This window comes from Suillus paluster, assembly GCF_016628075.1.
Source record: "Suillus paluster strain FC165 chromosome Unknown EDB91scaffold_7, whole genome shotgun sequence".
Classification (NCBI taxonomy): Eukaryota; Fungi; Basidiomycota; class Agaricomycetes; order Boletales; family Suillaceae; genus Suillus; species Suillus paluster.
Genome location: NW_024537567.1, coordinates 370,105 through 386,291, shown reverse-complemented (window position 1 = coordinate 386,291; position 16,187 = coordinate 370,105). Strand labels below are relative to the sequence as shown.

The 16,187-nt window shown below is 48.3% G+C and overlaps 6 protein-coding genes across 6 annotated transcripts; 4 read left to right on the top strand and 2 right to left on the bottom strand.

The window, feature by feature from the left end:
* Nucleotides 1–71: 71 nt before the first annotated feature.
* On the top strand, nucleotides 72–1,682 carry EDB91DRAFT_1109449 (uncharacterized protein). Its single transcript, XM_041317622.1, has 4 exons — nucleotides 72–159; nucleotides 228–384; nucleotides 509–1,125; nucleotides 1,188–1,682. The coding sequence occupies exons 3-4, from the start codon at nucleotides 563–565 to the stop codon at nucleotides 1,312–1,314; spliced, it is 690 nt and encodes a 229-aa protein (XP_041181332.1). The 5' UTR covers nucleotides 72–159; nucleotides 228–384; nucleotides 509–562; the 3' UTR covers nucleotides 1,315–1,682.
* A 21-nt stretch (nucleotides 1,683–1,703) lies between these two features.
* On the top strand, nucleotides 1,704–4,220 carry EDB91DRAFT_1109448 (uncharacterized protein; the record flags this gene model as incomplete). Its single annotated transcript, XM_041317621.1, has 5 exons — nucleotides 1,704–2,207; nucleotides 2,261–3,149; nucleotides 3,216–3,329; nucleotides 3,383–3,994; nucleotides 4,051–4,220. Coding segments are annotated over exons 1-4 (1,877 nt in total), but the record flags the coding sequence as incomplete, so codon positions are not given.
* EDB91DRAFT_1109441 (P-loop containing nucleoside triphosphate hydrolase protein) lies at nucleotides 4,221–9,400 on the bottom strand. Its single transcript, XM_041317620.1, has 18 exons — nucleotides 9,139–9,400; nucleotides 8,966–9,005; nucleotides 8,756–8,914; nucleotides 8,404–8,694; nucleotides 7,247–8,357; nucleotides 7,174–7,194; nucleotides 6,846–7,117; nucleotides 6,615–6,796; nucleotides 6,363–6,540; nucleotides 6,073–6,303; nucleotides 5,733–6,026; nucleotides 5,555–5,677; nucleotides 5,459–5,491; nucleotides 5,295–5,410; nucleotides 5,121–5,244; nucleotides 4,661–5,071; nucleotides 4,459–4,598; nucleotides 4,221–4,404 (listed from the first exon to the last, which is right to left on the bottom strand). Exons 1-18 carry the CDS (start codon nucleotides 9,300–9,302, stop codon nucleotides 4,281–4,283), a joined length of 4,014 nt encoding a protein of 1,337 aa, XP_041181330.1. The 5' UTR covers nucleotides 9,303–9,400; the 3' UTR covers nucleotides 4,221–4,280.
* Nucleotides 9,401–9,703: 303 nt separating this feature from the next.
* On the top strand, nucleotides 9,704–13,733 carry EDB91DRAFT_1308468 (P-loop containing nucleoside triphosphate hydrolase protein; the record flags this gene model as incomplete). Its single annotated transcript, XM_041325068.1, has 13 exons — nucleotides 9,704–10,394; nucleotides 10,445–10,941; nucleotides 10,991–11,138; nucleotides 11,182–11,303; nucleotides 11,357–11,723; nucleotides 11,776–11,780; nucleotides 11,821–12,171; nucleotides 12,197–12,293; nucleotides 12,322–12,495; nucleotides 12,548–12,935; nucleotides 12,987–13,335; nucleotides 13,385–13,438; nucleotides 13,491–13,733. 13 exons carry the CDS (start codon nucleotides 9,704–9,706, stop codon nucleotides 13,506–13,508), a joined length of 3,261 nt encoding a protein of 1,086 aa, XP_041181329.1. The 3' UTR covers nucleotides 13,509–13,733.
* Nucleotides 13,313–14,425, bottom strand: EDB91DRAFT_1109424 (uncharacterized protein). Its single transcript, XM_041317619.1, has 4 exons — nucleotides 14,365–14,425; nucleotides 14,085–14,308; nucleotides 13,780–14,028; nucleotides 13,313–13,671 (listed from the first exon to the last, which is right to left on the bottom strand). Exons 1-3 carry the CDS (start codon nucleotides 14,394–14,396, stop codon nucleotides 13,805–13,807), a joined length of 480 nt encoding a protein of 159 aa, XP_041181328.1. The 5' UTR covers nucleotides 14,397–14,425; the 3' UTR covers nucleotides 13,313–13,671; nucleotides 13,780–13,804.
* Nucleotides 14,426–14,647: 222 nt separating this feature from the next.
* On the top strand, nucleotides 14,648–16,180 carry EDB91DRAFT_1235209 (Endonuclease/exonuclease/phosphatase; the record flags this gene model as incomplete). Its single annotated transcript, XM_041321291.1, has 5 exons — nucleotides 14,648–14,685; nucleotides 14,740–14,913; nucleotides 14,960–15,146; nucleotides 15,197–15,316; nucleotides 15,371–16,180. The coding sequence occupies 5 exons, from the start codon at nucleotides 14,648–14,650 to the stop codon at nucleotides 16,178–16,180; spliced, it is 1,329 nt and encodes a 442-aa protein (XP_041181327.1).
* Nucleotides 16,181–16,187: the final 7 nt, after the last annotated feature.

Below are 16,187 nucleotides of genomic sequence, written 5' to 3'. Positions count from 1 at the left end.
CATGTGACATGACAGTGACAGTGACATTGGCTGAACGGATCAGAACATCCTAAAGGAGCTTCCTTGAAACATTTTACTCACTGTCATACTTCTAGTACTTCTAGCTTTATCGATCATGATAATCCGCAAGACTGACTCAAAAGCGAACAAGTGAATTCGGTAGGCAGTTTTTTATATCTGTTTTTATCAAGATTGCTCGTTGCCGATCGGCACGATGACGCTGCTAGGGGCGCTGTGGCAGAGGTTTGTGGAGCTGAACATTTGAAACTCGACACAGCCAATATTCTAGAAACATATAGCTTCACCTAGACGCATGTCTTTGCACAGAATTACGACGTCCACGAAACTCTGATCTCTGATCTGAGTTATCAGGATCATCATCGCGTGAGTCTTAAGCTTGAGAGCTCGGCTTACAATCACATCACCAATCTTCACTCTCTTCGCTTCTCTTATCACTATTTATTATCACCTGTCCTTAAGTTCTTTGTTTGTGGCGACCACTTTTCAGACCTTCTCCTTCGCACACAGCGCAGCGTTCTCCCTTGGTATAACGCCCACCATCATGATGAAATCCTTCCTATTCGTTCTTTTCTTTTTGCTTGCCATCGCGGTGGCATCTCCACTTGATGGACAGGCTCGCGACCTCACGCCGTCAAAGAGATTTGCGCTTCCCAATCTCCCTCGGCAGCCAGAATCTTTCAAAGCCTTGAACAAACGTACCCCCGCTCTCGGGCCCTCCCCACTTTATGTTGCTCGTGAGGCTAGTCCATCAAAGCGCCTCGCTGCTCGTCAGGCCTCTCCTTCAAAGGGGCTGTCAGCTCGACAGTCGGTTGCCTCACCGCGTTATTTACATGCCCGTGCTGCGGAGCCAGCCCCGTCTAAGCGGTTTGCTGAGGATTCCGCAGCACCGCAAAAGCGCAGCCTTGACGAACAGCATGTCATGGAGGACGTGACAGATGTCCAGCGTGGGTTTTGTCTCGACGGGCTCGTGGCTTGCCCCGTTTTGAGCACCCCTGGCCAGTTCCCTCGCACGTTTGTCGAGTGGGAAGCGGTAGGGTTTGAGTGTGTCGATTTTACGGTGGATTTGCGTTCCTGCGGTGGCTGCTCCAGTCTTGACCCTATTGAGTGTGTATCTGATGACTACTACTACTTGATTCTATTTGGCTGACCATCACAATTTTATTAAGGCACGACTGCGCGAAGATTCCATATGTTCAGGGCGTAGCTTGCGTTGCTGGCGAATGCCAAATCTCATCTTGCCAACCCGGCTATTTGCTGCAAAGTGATGGCCAAAGCTGCTCGCCAACAGAGTAGGCGTGTAGATTCGTCGGACATTGCTAATAGACTTTCTGTTCTTTTTATGATGTGGACGAGCCGGTGTTCATCCTAGACATTTGACGTTTATGCCTTTTCGTTCAGTCTTCTTACAGGACTTTCGTTTCGTTGTTATATTCCTTTGTGGATACTATTCGTGTTACCTGTTTGCTAGTTTTACGGCCCCCACATATTTACGACGATTGGTGCTAACTCAGGTTGTTCTGCTCAATAGATAACGCATTTCGTTGTGCATAGATTGCCGCTGAGATTGAACTGAACATATTACGTCACTATTACTAGTAGCTTATAATCTACTAGTACAAACTCGGGTCGGTAGTAATAGGACTTAAAATGGACGTCGTTCCACTTTTTAAGTATGGGTGGCACATGCCGGTCTGCGTTGGTTGTTCGCGTCGAACCACTTGGACGAGCGCCCGCCGTTGACCTCCTTCATATCGAACCATCTTTCAACTCAAAACGATAAAAGTTATTATAACATCTATCTCTTTTTTTTTTTTTTTTTTTACGATTTTACGAACAGCCTTTGTGGTGGACATGCCCATTGCTGCACTGTGGTGATATCACTTGTTTCATCCCATTGCATGCTTCAGCGGCAAGCTTTGCCACACGTCAACGTCCTATCCCTCCAGTGCCCCACACGGATGCCTTGTAATTTCGTTTCACCCTCGACGCCTTTTAGACGCCGCCTTGATCTGTTCCTGTCACTTTCTCCGCTCCGTTTGCGAGGTTGTCCTCACTGGGGGAACTTTACCAATACTGTCGTTCCCATGATCTTCATCATATTTGATAACTATGCATATGAACTTGGAGTCAAAACTGTGCTCGCAGGCATCCTCGCCTTGCTACTTGGTCTCGTTGGATTTGTTATTGTGAGTTTTCAGATATATGCTAGTGATGTTCTTAATATAGAACCACGGAGTAGAGTATATTTGCTCTCGGAGTATTCTGGATTGTACCTGCGATGAGGACGCAGACCCCACCCTACCGAGAACCAAATCGTCGTCATCCACTCCATCGTAGTCTCAACAGGCCCCGTGGTCCTGTATTTACTTCCTCCCCAGAACCTATACTTCAGGAATTACCATCAATATCTCTTCTGTCCAAGGCTCCTTCCCTTCGGCGAGCATCGTCTTTTCCCGACTTGCATAAAACGCCTTCTCTCAAGGAAAGACCCGCTGTGAGCTCGAGACATGTTTCTTTCAATCTCGACGCTCCGGAATCCTACAATTCAAGTTTGGCGAGGTCCGTCAGCATGAACCCATCTCCGATGCCACCGACAATTCAGCGTCGCTGGCCACCTGCACTATCTCCGTTCTCCAGGCGTAAATCGACACAAGGGGAGTCTGCATCATGCTCACCCACTGTACGTGATGAAAGTAGTACCATCACGTGCGATCACAACTCGCCCACGTCAAAGAGTGCCTGTGTGCACGACCTTCCACTCAAGTGTTTCGACGAGCATTGTGAATGTCGCGGTCGTCGAAATAGCACGGGCTGTGATGAACATGGCATAATGAACCGGCCTCAAGTGGACACTCTTTCCGAAGGGACAGCTTCTACGCGCTCGTCAAAAACCATGTCTTTACGGTTACCATCTGTTCGGAAAGCCTTCAGCGGAAAACGTCGTCCAGCAAGCGTTCCGCCGCGTGCGCCCGTTGTGATCAACGTCAGCACGAAGGAGCAGTCTCAACAGCAACAATCTGCACCCGAGTCCTCCGTGAAGTTGTTGCCATCCCCCCCTCCCTTCCCGACATCTGGTGAAATGTATCGCGCTGAATTCGTGAGTCCTTTCCGGACGAAGAAACGAAAGAGTGCGTGTTGGCGCCTTTATCAGAATAGGATGGTGCCGAACCGTTGTTAATTTCTCACGCTTGCAGAACTTGAGTCTTCGAAATCCAGTCGCAACCCGATGTTTTCATTCTCTAGTCCATGGTCAAGTCCCAAACCTGCGGGGTTGTCGCCCGATGTACATCCCACGACATCGTCAACTTGTAAGCACGGCATTTCTTTTTATAAGGGATAATGACGATGGTTTTTGCTACAGCTGTTTTTACGAACTCACCATCTGCACTTCGTAGGACGTTCGCGAGCCGCTTCACTCCTTTGTTCAAGTCACCTGCTATCGGTTCTCCTTCTAGCTTAGAATTTCCGTCCCCCTTACCTTCGCCGCCGCTACAGATGGACGTGCCGAAGTTGACGGGCAAGTATTCCTCGCGGTCTGTTCCTCGCACACAACCGTACGGTCCTCCTTGGAATGCTGTGATGCCAGGGCAACATCACGATCTGGTCAATGGCAGCCTGGATGACATTATTATCGAGAGACCACGTCGCAGAAGATCCAATGGAACTGAAAGCCGTCGGGGGTTCAAGTCGCCCTCTAGCACCCTTCCGCCGATAGACGCCTCTGAGGGCGAGTACACGCCTGAAAATCTTGTGGATGAGCTAGATCAACGTGTATCGGCTTTAACGCACTCTCAGGATGCTGTTCCAGGTGCTTCCGCTGAGGTAGCTCAGCAAACACTTCGGAAGTCTTTGACTTGCGTCGGCGAACCCGTGAGACGCGAGTCCGCTATCTTGTGGACGATCGCAGGCCTTGAACAAGCTGTTGGCATCTCATCGGATGAATGTAGTTAATTTCTCTTGTCAGTTAGTCATGGTAGGTGTTTATATGCTGTTTGCAGAGTTGACATGCTGAAGATTACCTTTTCAGATTTTTTTTTACTTCAGCGCAATTGTACATACGGGCACATAGCAATACCACTTTTAGCATATATTCTCCATGAAACGTTGGCATAGCATACACTCGGGTCATGGCAATCATCGCAGTACATCATCTGATAATATTTTCGCAACAATGTCTATTGAAACTTCTCAACTCGACATAGTATTTCGATGCAACCCTCCGCTCTATTCGTGACCAACTGTCAATTTTTGGTGAGGCATTATCCGGACAGGCCGTCATTTGCAAGCAACGCGCTCATGGCGTTGGCCACGGCACTATGTTGACTGGCGCTCAACATTGATCCCTCTTCAATACATTGCTGTAGTTGCGCATCAAGCAGGCGCCTGTGATTTTCGGATATCAATGAGTCTGAGATGTGGACGACAAGGACAAGTTACCTGAGTTGGTTCACCAGAATTCCGATGCGGGGCCATGCCTTCAATTTGACAATGCTGCCACCCTTTCCAACCGTGAGACCACCTCCGATGTGATTGACGGACACAGGTCCACCGAAGAGAAGCAGTGCGTAGATCGGAACCTAATCCCCACTTAGCACGGCAGTCACCGAAAACGATCGATCGAGGAGTCAAAAAGTCACACCTGGGTAGCCCCGCGGATGAAAACCTTGCTGGTCATCTGTTTCTGGAAGTAGGCTAGGAACGGCGACTTCCACGTCGACTCTCCAAAGAGGACAGACGAGGGGTGCAGAAAGACGCGCCCATCTATCAGATCATGCATCTTGTATTCTTTTGCGGTATTTTGGCGCTGAACAGTTCCCGCTTGCACTTTGTCGAATTTGATCGCTGAACGTGGAAGATGCACTTGGACAACGCGAGGCCACAAACCGCCGAGGATGACGGCTTTGACTATGTTTGTGTTCGTACTGTTGGCATTCAGTTCCTGAGAACTCGCTGTTGCGGAACGCGGGATGAAACCGAGATCTGAAAGAGAGGAGAAGAAATCGTGGCGTAATGAGGTGATCTCCCTGACAGCGGCGGGCGAGATAAAATTCTGCACGAGATTGATCATTTTTGGAGTTCTACCACAACGAAAATCGTACCTCTTCACAGAAGTGTTTCAAGGCTTTACGATTCTTGCCCTCAGACTGAAGGCGCATGCATTCGTTGTACGCATTGACATCTGCGAGTAGATCGCTCTTGTCTTCGCCAAAACGTAGTCTCGCCCTACGTGTGCAAATGAGTCCTGAATTATGGACATCGAGAAGGAATTTTACTGAGCGGCTTCATCCCTGTTATTCATTGGACTAACGAATAAAGGTTTTGACGAGAGGCAAGCTACGACCGTAAGAATTGGGTCTATGCATTGGAAAATCGTGCCAAGAACAAGCATCTGCGAGGCATTGTCAGAAATCATTCTGTCCATATTCAAGATACTAACCTTCCCCAGTCGCAAATCCACAGGGAGCAATGACTATGCGAGAGCGCATCTGCAAGTCAATCAATGAATACAGGAGATATGACTGCAATCACGCACAATATGGCGCCCAAGAGCAGTCAAACGGCCATCCGCATCAATGGCTCCGAGCTCCTCCAGGACATTCCAGGCCTTATCCATTGCAGATACTTCGGGAGGATCAATAGCCCGGTTCAGGAAATGCTGAAAGGAAGCTAGGTCAACGTACTGCACCCATCATGCACACAGAGTCACTAACCTTCACATCCTCACTCTCGCGCATCACCTTCACGGTTAACGAAATGCTCTCCAACGGTGTTCGTAAAATTTCTGGTACTGGGAAATGGCCCATTTTTTCTTCCTGCTTTCGAGAATAAAGCTTGTAGCAAAATCCTGGCTGCGTTCTACCAGCCCTACCCCTGCGCTGGCGGGCTGCAGCGCGCGTGACCCATTGTTCTTTTAAGAGAGATAGTCCGCTTATTGGATCATAACCTATTTCTTTAACTTTTCCAGAGTCAACGACGTAGATTATGTCTTCAATGGTGATGGACGTCTTCGGAACATTCAGCTACAAGAACTAACTGATACAACGAACTGACCTCAGCAACGTTTGTCGCGGCAATGATTTTCCATCGGTTTGTATTTGCGAAAACAGCAAGTTGCTCATCGTTTGACAAGTTCGCGTGTAAAGGTAATATCTCGGCTTTCCCGTCGAGCGTGCCGCGAATTGCTTCAATACAGGAACGAATTTCTTGAACTCCGGGAAGGAAAATCAAAATTCCACCTCGTTGCGACGTTGCAACGATATGCTGAACAACAGCAGTAATCAACTACGCAAAAGAATATGATGAGTTGCTGGTCCAGTATTGTAACATCATGGAAACACAACCTGATAGTCAATCCTCTCCGCTCGCATGATGTTTTGGATGGCAGATGTCGCCTCTTCGCTGAGGCCCCGAGAACTATAATAATCCCGGAAGGCATGTTTCTCTTCTTCCGATTCCTTTATATTTGGTTTGATTGATGCCGGTTTATAGGAAACTGAGGAAATGTAATCTTCGAGGTACCTGTCATGATTCATTTTTAAGTGGGAGTCGTCGTAGTCGAGTAGTGGAACAGTTGAGAGAAATGAATTGCTCACATATCTGTGATTGGGTGCGTAAAGCCTGGGATAGTCAACATCGGGGCGTTGTTGAAATATTTCACAAATGTTTCATGATTGATCGTTGCTGACATGAGCACCACCTTTAGTGTAGGGTGTTGTGCCAGTAATTCCTTGAGTTCTAGAAGAAGAAAATCTCCATCGACAGAACGTTCGTGAACCTACCTGTAGTCAGTCATGGGTTGGATTTTATGAAAAGTTGTCATGCACCTCGTCAACAACAATGTGTGTGACATCATTCAGCCCGTCGCCGGAGCCTAGCCTTCGTAAAACAACTCCGGTCGTACAAAAGAGCAACTTGGTTGCTTGACTATGCTTAGTCTCTCCACGAATAACATATCCGACAGAGCCGTCGTCTATACGTTCTGACGAAACCCGCGCAGCAACAGATACGGCAGAAATTCTGCGAGGTTGGGTGACAATGATTGAAGCTTCGGCTCCGTGCCCCGACATTACCAACGAATCTAGGATGAATTGCGGGACTTGGAATCGGAGCCTCTGAGTATACATCGCACAGATAGACATTGTCATGACTTACGTTGAGTGGTTTTGCCACACCCTGCAAAATGGACCCCTTTAACTAAGGGCTGGAGACAAATAAAAAGGCTTACCTGTTTCTCCAACCACGACAACTACTCGGTTGTGTTCGAGCAAGGACAAAAACTTGTCCTTGGCAGCAAATGCAGGAAGGCGTCGACGAACGGACAGCATCGTTACATATGCCTGGGATTGGCACAATTGTTCAAAATCTGTCTTGACCTGTGCATTCGATCGACTGTCACCGCGATGTCGGACTTTGTGACGCGCCGTTTCTTTAAGACCAGTCCGTAAGGTAGAGGTATGGATAATTGGCGATGAAGTGGGCGAAGGTATCAAGAATTTAAGCACTTCCGACATATCCGGCGAACCGTTGGATTCAGCGCGTGCCCAGTGGTCCTCGAGAACCCTCATTGCTGCCATGAGAAAGCCTTCCCCTGGCTCGATAAACCCATCCTGTCTCATTTCTTGCAACAGCTGTGAGAGAAGATGAAGCCGCATATATGGCGGGACAGACTTTGATGTGATATACACAGGAGGATAGTTGTGAAAGGAGTGGTCAGAACAAGATGGTAGCAAAACATGTAGCTCCACAGGCGCGCTGAATAGAGGCATTGATATATGGCTCGCGTCGACAAAATGAGCCCCGAGAGCCTCTGCTTCATCCGCATTACTTCGTAAACCGTCCACGACATTAGCCAGCACTATATCGTCTGTATTGGCTTGGGCGCACACATCCTCACCTAGGAGGCGATGGTCCAAAGAGGCCATCAGCAGGTCCATATTTTTTACCGATTGTCTGTCAGCAGTACACTCCTTGACAGTACGTGCGGGAAAACCAGCCTCTTTGATGATTTTCTCCTCCACCCATCTCTTTTCCAAGTCATCAGAGCCAGAGTGACCGGAGACAATGAATGGATTGGAGGAGTTATTTCCGGGAAAGAAGCGCTCTGGAAGGTCGCATTCTGGGAGATGAAGAACTAGATATTCTATGCACGCCTCTAGCGGGGACATTGAATTCAATAAATTACCCCCGAGAGGCGAAGGTTTGGATAGAAAGGCCAACGTATTGCGTATTTGATCGGACTTGAAGTTCAAGTGACCAAGCTGCTGGGTAACAGCTGGTATCGCCTCCGCGGGCAATATAGATAACACAGGGTCGTCACCAAAGTGCAGCGCATTTCCCTGCGACTTTCGTTAATAATAGTGTCTACCATTGAAGTTAAGTTACCTTCTTGACAACATCTTCCACTAAATCTCGCAACTCAGTGGTCATTCTCACCTCGGGGGCGTGAGCAAACTCCTTGGACACCTGCATCATGGAATCTTTTGAATGTCCTTGTTGTCTATTTTGGGCTGCTTTCGCTTGCCTCTCGTCCACTGCTCTACGTGCGGCAAAAGGATCAGCATCATACATCCATTTCATGTGATCTGGAGCATTTTGTTGTTCTGCAACTAGCTCGGTCCAGTAATCGCGAGGCCCAGGTGGTAATACGAGATTGAGCTGAATCCTATTGCAGAACTGACAGTTTACGCGTGTTCAATCCTACTGATCATGTGAGTAGTGACAGAAATACACTGACACGGTACAAGGCGTATGTGGCACCCCAATGACGCGCTTCAAGCGCAGTAGGCCTCAAATAAGGTGGGTGAGGTTCAAGTCGGACACTTTCTGCCCGTGATGTTTTCTTATCAAATCGAGTGATAATTACGACAAAAGACCAATCGTTGCCATGTTTACGCTTGTGGATCTTGAGCTATGATAAAAAGTTTGATAAAACAGTCACACTCACCGTCTCGACGGTTGGTTTGTCCCAGCCATTCTTTTGGCACCTAGCAATGGAAAAGTTAGCCCTGGAAATCCACGGATCGGATGGTGAATGCGAATGTTATTAATGCTCTCGAACAACATGTATCATTGCCAAGCGCACCAAAGTTCCTATATCAAAGGCGAAAAAGCATGTACCTCTCATGAAGTAGACTCAGAGGATACTTGGATCCGGGCGGGAAGAGTGGTTTTTCTTGCTCTGCATCAGCTGACTGCGATGGCGAACCTGCGCCAGAATTTTTGTTAATCTTGGATGAATTTCCTGCATTCCCGGATTTAACGATGCCCTTGCGAGGAGGCATCAACTTCGGAGTGAGCGCTGAAAAGTAGGAAAGCAAAATTTGTCGGAAAAAAGTTTCCAGGCTTACGAGACCATACAATACACTTTAAGGGCCCACTGGGTGGATGTCATTATAAGCCAATATAATGGGGTATGATAATCTTTTAATGGGCATTGAGAGGCAATTGTAAGGGCCCTTTTGATGGCCTTACATTGAAAATTGCCTGCTATGGCCCCACCTAGACTGCCCCTTATGCCTTGTAAGGGCTTATAAGGCCCTTTGAAGGCATCTAATCAAACTTGTAATCTGGTGGCATCGTAATGGCCGTTAGGTTTTTTTCCGACAAATGACAATTATGTAAGCTCTACAACCTCAGTGTCTCGTGTACCCTCAACAACTCTAGCTCTCACCACGACCTTGCTATGGCGGAGAATGACCTTTACAACCTTGAAGTACTCTCGCTAGTCGCCAAAATTACCCAGGAGATTGACAACTATACTGGCATTAACGATAAAACACTCGCTGAATTTGTCATATCTCTTCACGACCAATCTAAATCACTTCCCGACTTCAAATCACAGCTCAGTAATGCTGGCGCTGAATTCCCAGAGTCCTTCGTTGAGAACGTGGATCGTTTAATCTTGAGCTTGCATCCGAAGCACAAGAAGACATCCAGTTTAGTTATCAATGGCGCCTTAAACGCCCAAACAAACGGAGACGCTCTCGACCGTGAAAAGGACAAGCAGAAACGACTTTTTCCTGGACTCTCTGTGCCGGACAAGGATGTTCTTATGAAGGAGGTGGATGATATGATGGCTCAGTTTGAAGGTGTCTCGAAGAAGACAAGAACAGCACACGAGGATGAGAGGTCTACGAAGCGGCAGCGAAGAGACCAATCTCGGTCACAATCACCACGCCGCCGTAGTCCAAGTCCTGACAGGGGTCGCAATTACAACGGAAGGAGGGATGACTTGAGGGGGAGAAACGGAGATGCAGGCAGGGCCCGTTTGGATGAGCGGCCAGTATTGTTTAAAATCTACGATGGCCGAATATCAAGTCTCAAAGATTTCGGCGCTTTTGTGCAGCTAGAGGGCGTTGGGGGACGTATGGAAGGTGAGCGACGCCTTTTGGTTTTCAATACTGTCTTGCTAACAGACTTCCAGGCATGGTGCATGTTTCTAATATTCAGCAAGGTGCACGTGCCAACTCTGCATCAGATCTCCTTAGCCGTGGACAACAGGTCAAGGTCAAGGTGATGAGCATTGCGGGCGCCCGTATTGGTCTATCTATGAAGGATGTAGATCAAGTTACGGGTCGCGATCTCACTCCTCACTTGCGGATCAGGTCTGAAGCCGAGATGGAGGAAGAGCGACAGCGAGCGGCTCGCGCATCGTCTGGGGCCAATGCGGTGCCGTTGCGCTCAAAGGATGAACCATTAACGACCCGGTCCGCCAAACGTCTGACCTCACCTGAACGATGGGAGATTAAGCAACTTATATCATCTGGTGTCATTGATGCTTCCGAGTATCCTGACCTTGATGAAGACTTTATCAATCCTGTTGCTCGAGCAGAGGTCGAGGAGGAGCTTGATGTCGAAATCAGGGAAGAGGAACCGCCATTCTTGGCCGGTCAGACGAAACGCACCCTTGATCTCAGTCCTGTGAAAATCATCAAAGCTCCTGATGGCTCCCTCAACAGAGCCGCCCTAGGGGGGCGCGGCTTTGGCTAAAGAGCGACGCGAGCTTCGACAACAAGAAGCGAACGAGCAAGCTGACTCTGAAGCTCGAGACTTTAGTGCACCATGGCTCGATCCTATGGCGAAGGAGTCAGACAAAATGTTTGCTCAAGACCTTAGAGGTCATCTGAAGGATCGACGAGCTGGCGAAGTGCCTAAATGGAGGAGAATCGACATTCAACAAGGCTACAACATATGGTGAAATCACAAGTCGCAGCATACAGGAGCAGCGGAAGAGTCTGCCTATTTTCAAGCTTAGAGACGCTCTGTTAAAGGCCATTGAAGAGGTAAATCAATTCTTTTTGTGTAGTTCGAACAGTCTCTCACTCAGCTTTTATAGCATCAAGTCCTTATTGTTGTTGGAGATACTGGCTCTGGCAAGACAACGCAAATGGTGCAATACCTCGCTGAGGCTGGCTTTGCTGACAAAGGACGCATCGGCTGTACACAACCGCGTCGTGTGGCTGCCATGTCAGTCGCAAAGCGTGTTGCAGAAGAAGTAGGATGCCGTCTTGGTCAAGAAGTTGGCTACACTATCCGTTTCGAAGATTGTACGAGCCCGGAAACGAAGATCAAATACATGACGGATGGTATGTTGCAGCGTGAGTCGGTGATTGATCCGCTCTGTAGCCAATACTCCGTGGTCATGCTTGATGAAGCTCATGAACGGACTATCGCAACCGATGTCTTGTTTGGTCTTCTCAAAAGTAAGTTTGTGCACCTTTCTTTGATCGTCGTTATCTGATGCATTGCTCGCAGAGGCTGTCAAGAAACGATCCGATCTCAAGCTAATTGTCACTTCAGGCGACTCTGGACGCGGAGAAATTCTCGAAGTACTTCTTCGGGTGCCCAATTTTCACAATCCCCGGTCGCACATACCCTGTTGAGATCCTTTACACTAAAGAGCCGGAATCCGACTACCTGGACGCGTCATTAATTACCGTCATGCAAATCCACTTGTCTGAGCCCCCAGGTGATATCCTCCTCTTCTTGACGGGCCAGGAGGAGATTGATACCTCATGCGAAATTCTCTTTGAGCGTATGAAAGCTCTGGGTCCGAAGGTGCCAGATCTTATCATCCTCCCCATCTATTCTGCCCTTCCCTCCGAAGTACAGTCTCGCGTCTTCGAACCTACTCCTCCTGGTGCCCGCAAAGTTGTTATCGCCACCAACGTTGCAGAAACCTAGTTTGACCATTCCTGGGATTTACTATGTCATTGATCCCGGGTTCTCGAAGCAAAATGCATACGATCCGCGACTAGGAATGGATTCATTAGGTGGTCATGCCTATATCCCAGGCACAAGCACGGCAGCGCTCTGGTCGTGCTGGTCGCACAGGTCCAGGGAAGTGCTACCGTCTATACACGGAGGCTGCCTACCGGAACGAGATGTTGCCCTCATCTATCCCAGATATTCAGCGCACGAATCTTGCTCATACTATTCTGCTACTCAAGGCGATGGCTATCAATGACCTTCTCAGTTTCGATTTCATGGACCCGCCGCCAGCAGCAGACCATGTTAACTGCGTTAGAGTCATTATATGCGCTTTCGGCATTGGATGATGAAGGTCTTTTGACCCGCTTGGGCCGCAAAATGGCCGACTTCCCAATGGAGCCGCCGCTTGCGAAGATGCTCATCGCCTCTGTCGAGCTCGGCTGCTCTGAAGAGATCCTTTCTATTGTGGCCATGCTCTCCGTGCAATCTGTCTTCTATCGCCCAAAGGAAAAACAAGGGCAAGCCGACTCCAAGAAGGCGAAGTTCCACCAGCCAGAAGGTGATCACCTCACCCTTCTGACGGTATATAATGGCTGGAAAACCGCCAACTTTTCGAATCCTTGGTGCTACGAGAACTTCATCCAGGCAAGAAGTATGCGGCGTGCGCAGGATATCCGCAAGCAGCTGGTGGGCATTATGGACAGGTGAGTGTATATTCTTGATGCTAATTTCGTAACTTCTAACATCATTCTCAGATACAAACATGATATTCTTTCAGCAGGAAAGGATTACAACCGTGTGCGGAAGGCAATATGTTCTGGTTTCTTCCGGAACGCGGCTAAGAAGGATCCTCAAGAAGGCTACAAGACGCTTGTTGAGGGAACGCCCGTATATATCCATCCCTCTTCCGCTCTCTTCAACCGCGCGCCTGAATGGCTAATTTATAATGAGTTGGTGTTGACCACTCGCGAATACTGTCACAACGTTACTACCATAGAGCCAAAATGGCTCGTAGAGGTAGCACCTCAGTTCTTCAGAGTCGCCGACGCCAACAAGATCAGTAAGCGGAAGAGGCAGGAAAAGATCGAACCGTTGTACAACAAGGTATGCATCGCATCCATGCAGGACAATCTAAGGCTGACATATTTATTAGTACGAGAAACCCGACGAATGGCGACTATCAAAAGTCAAACGGAGTGCACGCTCGGTATGTAGTCATTTAAAGCCAGTCCACCATTCCGTACTAATCCTGCCCATAGAGTCAAACATTTGGTTAAAGCCTCGCATGTCACTTGTTGAATTAGTTTATGAATTATCTGTAGTTGTAGAGTATAATGGCGCCGTTACAAGCTTGGTGCGATTTGTTGCTTTATTCCACATTAGATCATTTGAAGATAGCTGATGCGGCATGTTTCTAATTGCGGCATGCTTGCTATGACCCTCGCGATGATGATCCAGATCCAAGAAACAATGGGAGTCTTAGACTGGAAGACTAAGAATAGCGATTAGTATTTTTGTATGCAGTTCGAAGATGATGTGAATACATACTGGTACATTTGCATTAACGAGAACACTAGCCCACAAATCGCATGGCATCAGCATCTACATAGTACTTCGCAACCTCTCCCGCCTTGACCACCGGTGCTGTTGGGTCGGGTACCAACATGAATGATTGGAAGAAAACTCTAGGCTGCCCATCGACAGATTTAGTTGGTGTCGATACTGGATTGCCAGCAGGACCACGTCCATGAGTGACGTTTCCAGAGACAGTAACAAGAAGTGAGGGGGGCTGAGAGCCTGTGATGGTAGCGCGTGAGTGTTTCCGTCGCCGTAGGGCACCCCAAGAAACAGACCTGGTATGGGGTGACAATCGTAGGATTGAACTTCATGCCTGGTACTTGGCATATCTTGAATCAGTTTTTTCACACCCTCAGCACCTTGACACGGATTTCCGTTCCACGTCAAGGTCGATGAGGAGCGATAAAACTTGGGGAGGTCATCCACCCTTGTAGGGGAGTCATATGTGGTGTAGTATAGACGCGTAAATGCGTCTGCTGCCCTTGTCGCGATCTCGATGCTTGTTAAAGTCAAAATCAGGATAATGGTAATACAAATTACGATAATGACACCTACTCATTACGAGTGAAAGTTGTAGTGGTGGTCATGGTTCAAGACAATGAATCACATCCATCACCAGTGGCACGTGATATATGCTCCTGTGTGGCATTATTGTTACGTGATGCCCTAAAGCGGTTATTACATTATGGAACCGTCGGACTCTCAGGGAACGAGTACACGATGTGTGTGTAGTAAGTACCGCATTGCTAATTTGCTACCATTAATACCATCATAGCAGCCTTTAAATATGCAGTCCAGGGTCACAACTCGCTCGTTGCGGTTGCCTCATACCACCACCATGGCAGAACAAATTCGAGTCGTTAGTCTTAACTGTTGGTATGTTATCTCCAATTCTGCAAGCGCGGTCGGTTTGATCCATGAGTGACGTAGGGGCTTGAAATATGTTTCGAAAGATCGGCACGAACGAGTTGCTGCAATAGCTAGTGCGCTCGCTCGTTCAGACTACGATATCATTGCACTCCAAGAAATCTGGGTCGAGGCAGACTATAATCAAATTCGGCAGAGTGTCGTTTCCCGCTTGCCTTACACAAAGCTTTTCCATAGGTATGGTGTGTCTTGTGTGCTGGGTGCATGGCTCATACCATCTTAGCGGTGCTCTTGGTGCCGGACTTGGTATCCTCACAAAATGGCCCATCATTGCCACCAGCATGACACCATACTCACTTGTTGGCGAGCCCACAGATGCCTTCGGAGGAGACTGGTTTGTGGGAAAAGGAGTTGGGAGCGTAACGGTTATGCACCCTATTCTTGGACAGGTCCAGCTTTTTGTCACACATGTAAGCCTGCCGATACATCTACGTCTTATGGTATTGACAGCGCAGCCAAGTTCTGTGCCAAGGGCGGAGAATCAGGTCCTGAGTACAACAGGACGTATCGCCTAGTGAATGCTTGGGAGTTTGCAAAAGTCACACGGCAAGCCGCTGAACTAGGGCGGTATGTCATCGCCGTGAGTTTTCTGTAACCTCGGTCATTGCTTCGAGCGTTGCTGACACATAAATAGATGGGTGATTTCAATAGCCTTCCAACGAGTCTCCCGATGAATATCGTCCTGAACCATGCCGGATTGGTTGACTCGTGGGCAGTCTCACACACACATATACCTCCGCCCTCTGGGATGTTATCTCCCATAGAGGGTATCGTCAAATACGGAATCACTGCCGATTCGCCTCTTAATTCTTACCGTGACTCACAACCCTCTTCCGACCCGGTTGTTCGCAAATATCAAGGGAAGCGCCTTGATTATATCTTATTCCGGCATCCCAGTCCCAACGCGACCAATGACTACCTTCCCCGACTGGCGTGCCGAGATAGCAGGGTTGTCTTCACTGATACCATTCCCGGAAACTCATGCTCCTACTCTGATCACTTTGGTGTCGAGGCGACCCTAGTCATTGGCACGCAGGCGGAATCCTATGGCGGCGACCAGGATGATATGGCGTCACTGAAGGGTAGCTCAGCGGTGTGGTCCAACTCCCCCTCTGAACTCTCCTCGAATGCTATAACCGAGATGATGAGCGCCTTGAATGCATCCTACAGGATGTCGCAAGATCGTTCTCGCAAGGAATTGACTATCTTTGGATTGAGCATCTTGATGCTGCTTGCTTTCATTATTGGATCTGCATGGGTTGTCATTCCTTGGATCAACCCAGTTTTCGTGCTTCTAGTCATTTTCATATCGTGGCAGGCTACGACCAAACTTTACGAAGGTTTCATCTTCGGGAACTGGGAGAGGAAAGCTTTACAAAATGTTATAGAAGAGCTTGAACTTTATAAGATGGTCCTGGCGTCACAGGCACCGCAAGACTGGTAGAGAATAC

What these genes read in the sequence shown, in the direction of transcription:
- EDB91DRAFT_1109424 (XM_041317619.1), bottom strand. Translation starts at nt 14,396, where the DNA reads ATGACCACCACTACAACTTTCACTCGTAATGA. An exon ending in ACAACTTTCACTCGTAATGA is followed by an intron (nt 14,309 to 14,364) that starts GTAGGTGTCATT and finishes GACTTTAACAAG; the next exon opens with CATCGAGATCGCGACAAGGG. An exon ending in CGATTGTCACCCCATACCAG is followed by an intron (nt 14,029 to 14,084) that starts GTCTGTTTCTTG and finishes CTACCATCACAG; the next exon opens with GCTCTCAGCCCCCCTCACTT.
- EDB91DRAFT_1109441 (XM_041317620.1), bottom strand. Translation starts at nt 9,302, where the DNA reads ATGCCTCCTCGCAAGGGCATCGTTAAATCCGGGAATGCAGGAAATTCA. An exon ending in CTGAGTCTACTTCATGAGAG is followed by an intron (nt 9,006 to 9,138) that starts GTACATGCTTTT and finishes TTCCATTGCTAG; the next exon opens with GTGCCAAAAGAATGGCTGGG. An exon ending in TGTCGTGGTTGGAGAAACAG is followed by an intron (nt 7,195 to 7,246) that starts GTAAGCCTTTTT and finishes TCCATTTTGCAG; the next exon opens with GGTGTGGCAAAACCACTCAA.
- EDB91DRAFT_1109449 (XM_041317622.1), top strand. Translation starts at nt 563, where the DNA reads ATGATGAAATCCTTCCTATTCGTTCTTTTCTTTTTGCTTGCCATCGCG. An exon ending in TCCAGTCTTGACCCTATTGA is followed by an intron (nt 1,126 to 1,187) that starts GTGTGTATCTGA and finishes AATTTTATTAAG; the next exon opens with GCACGACTGCGCGAAGATTC.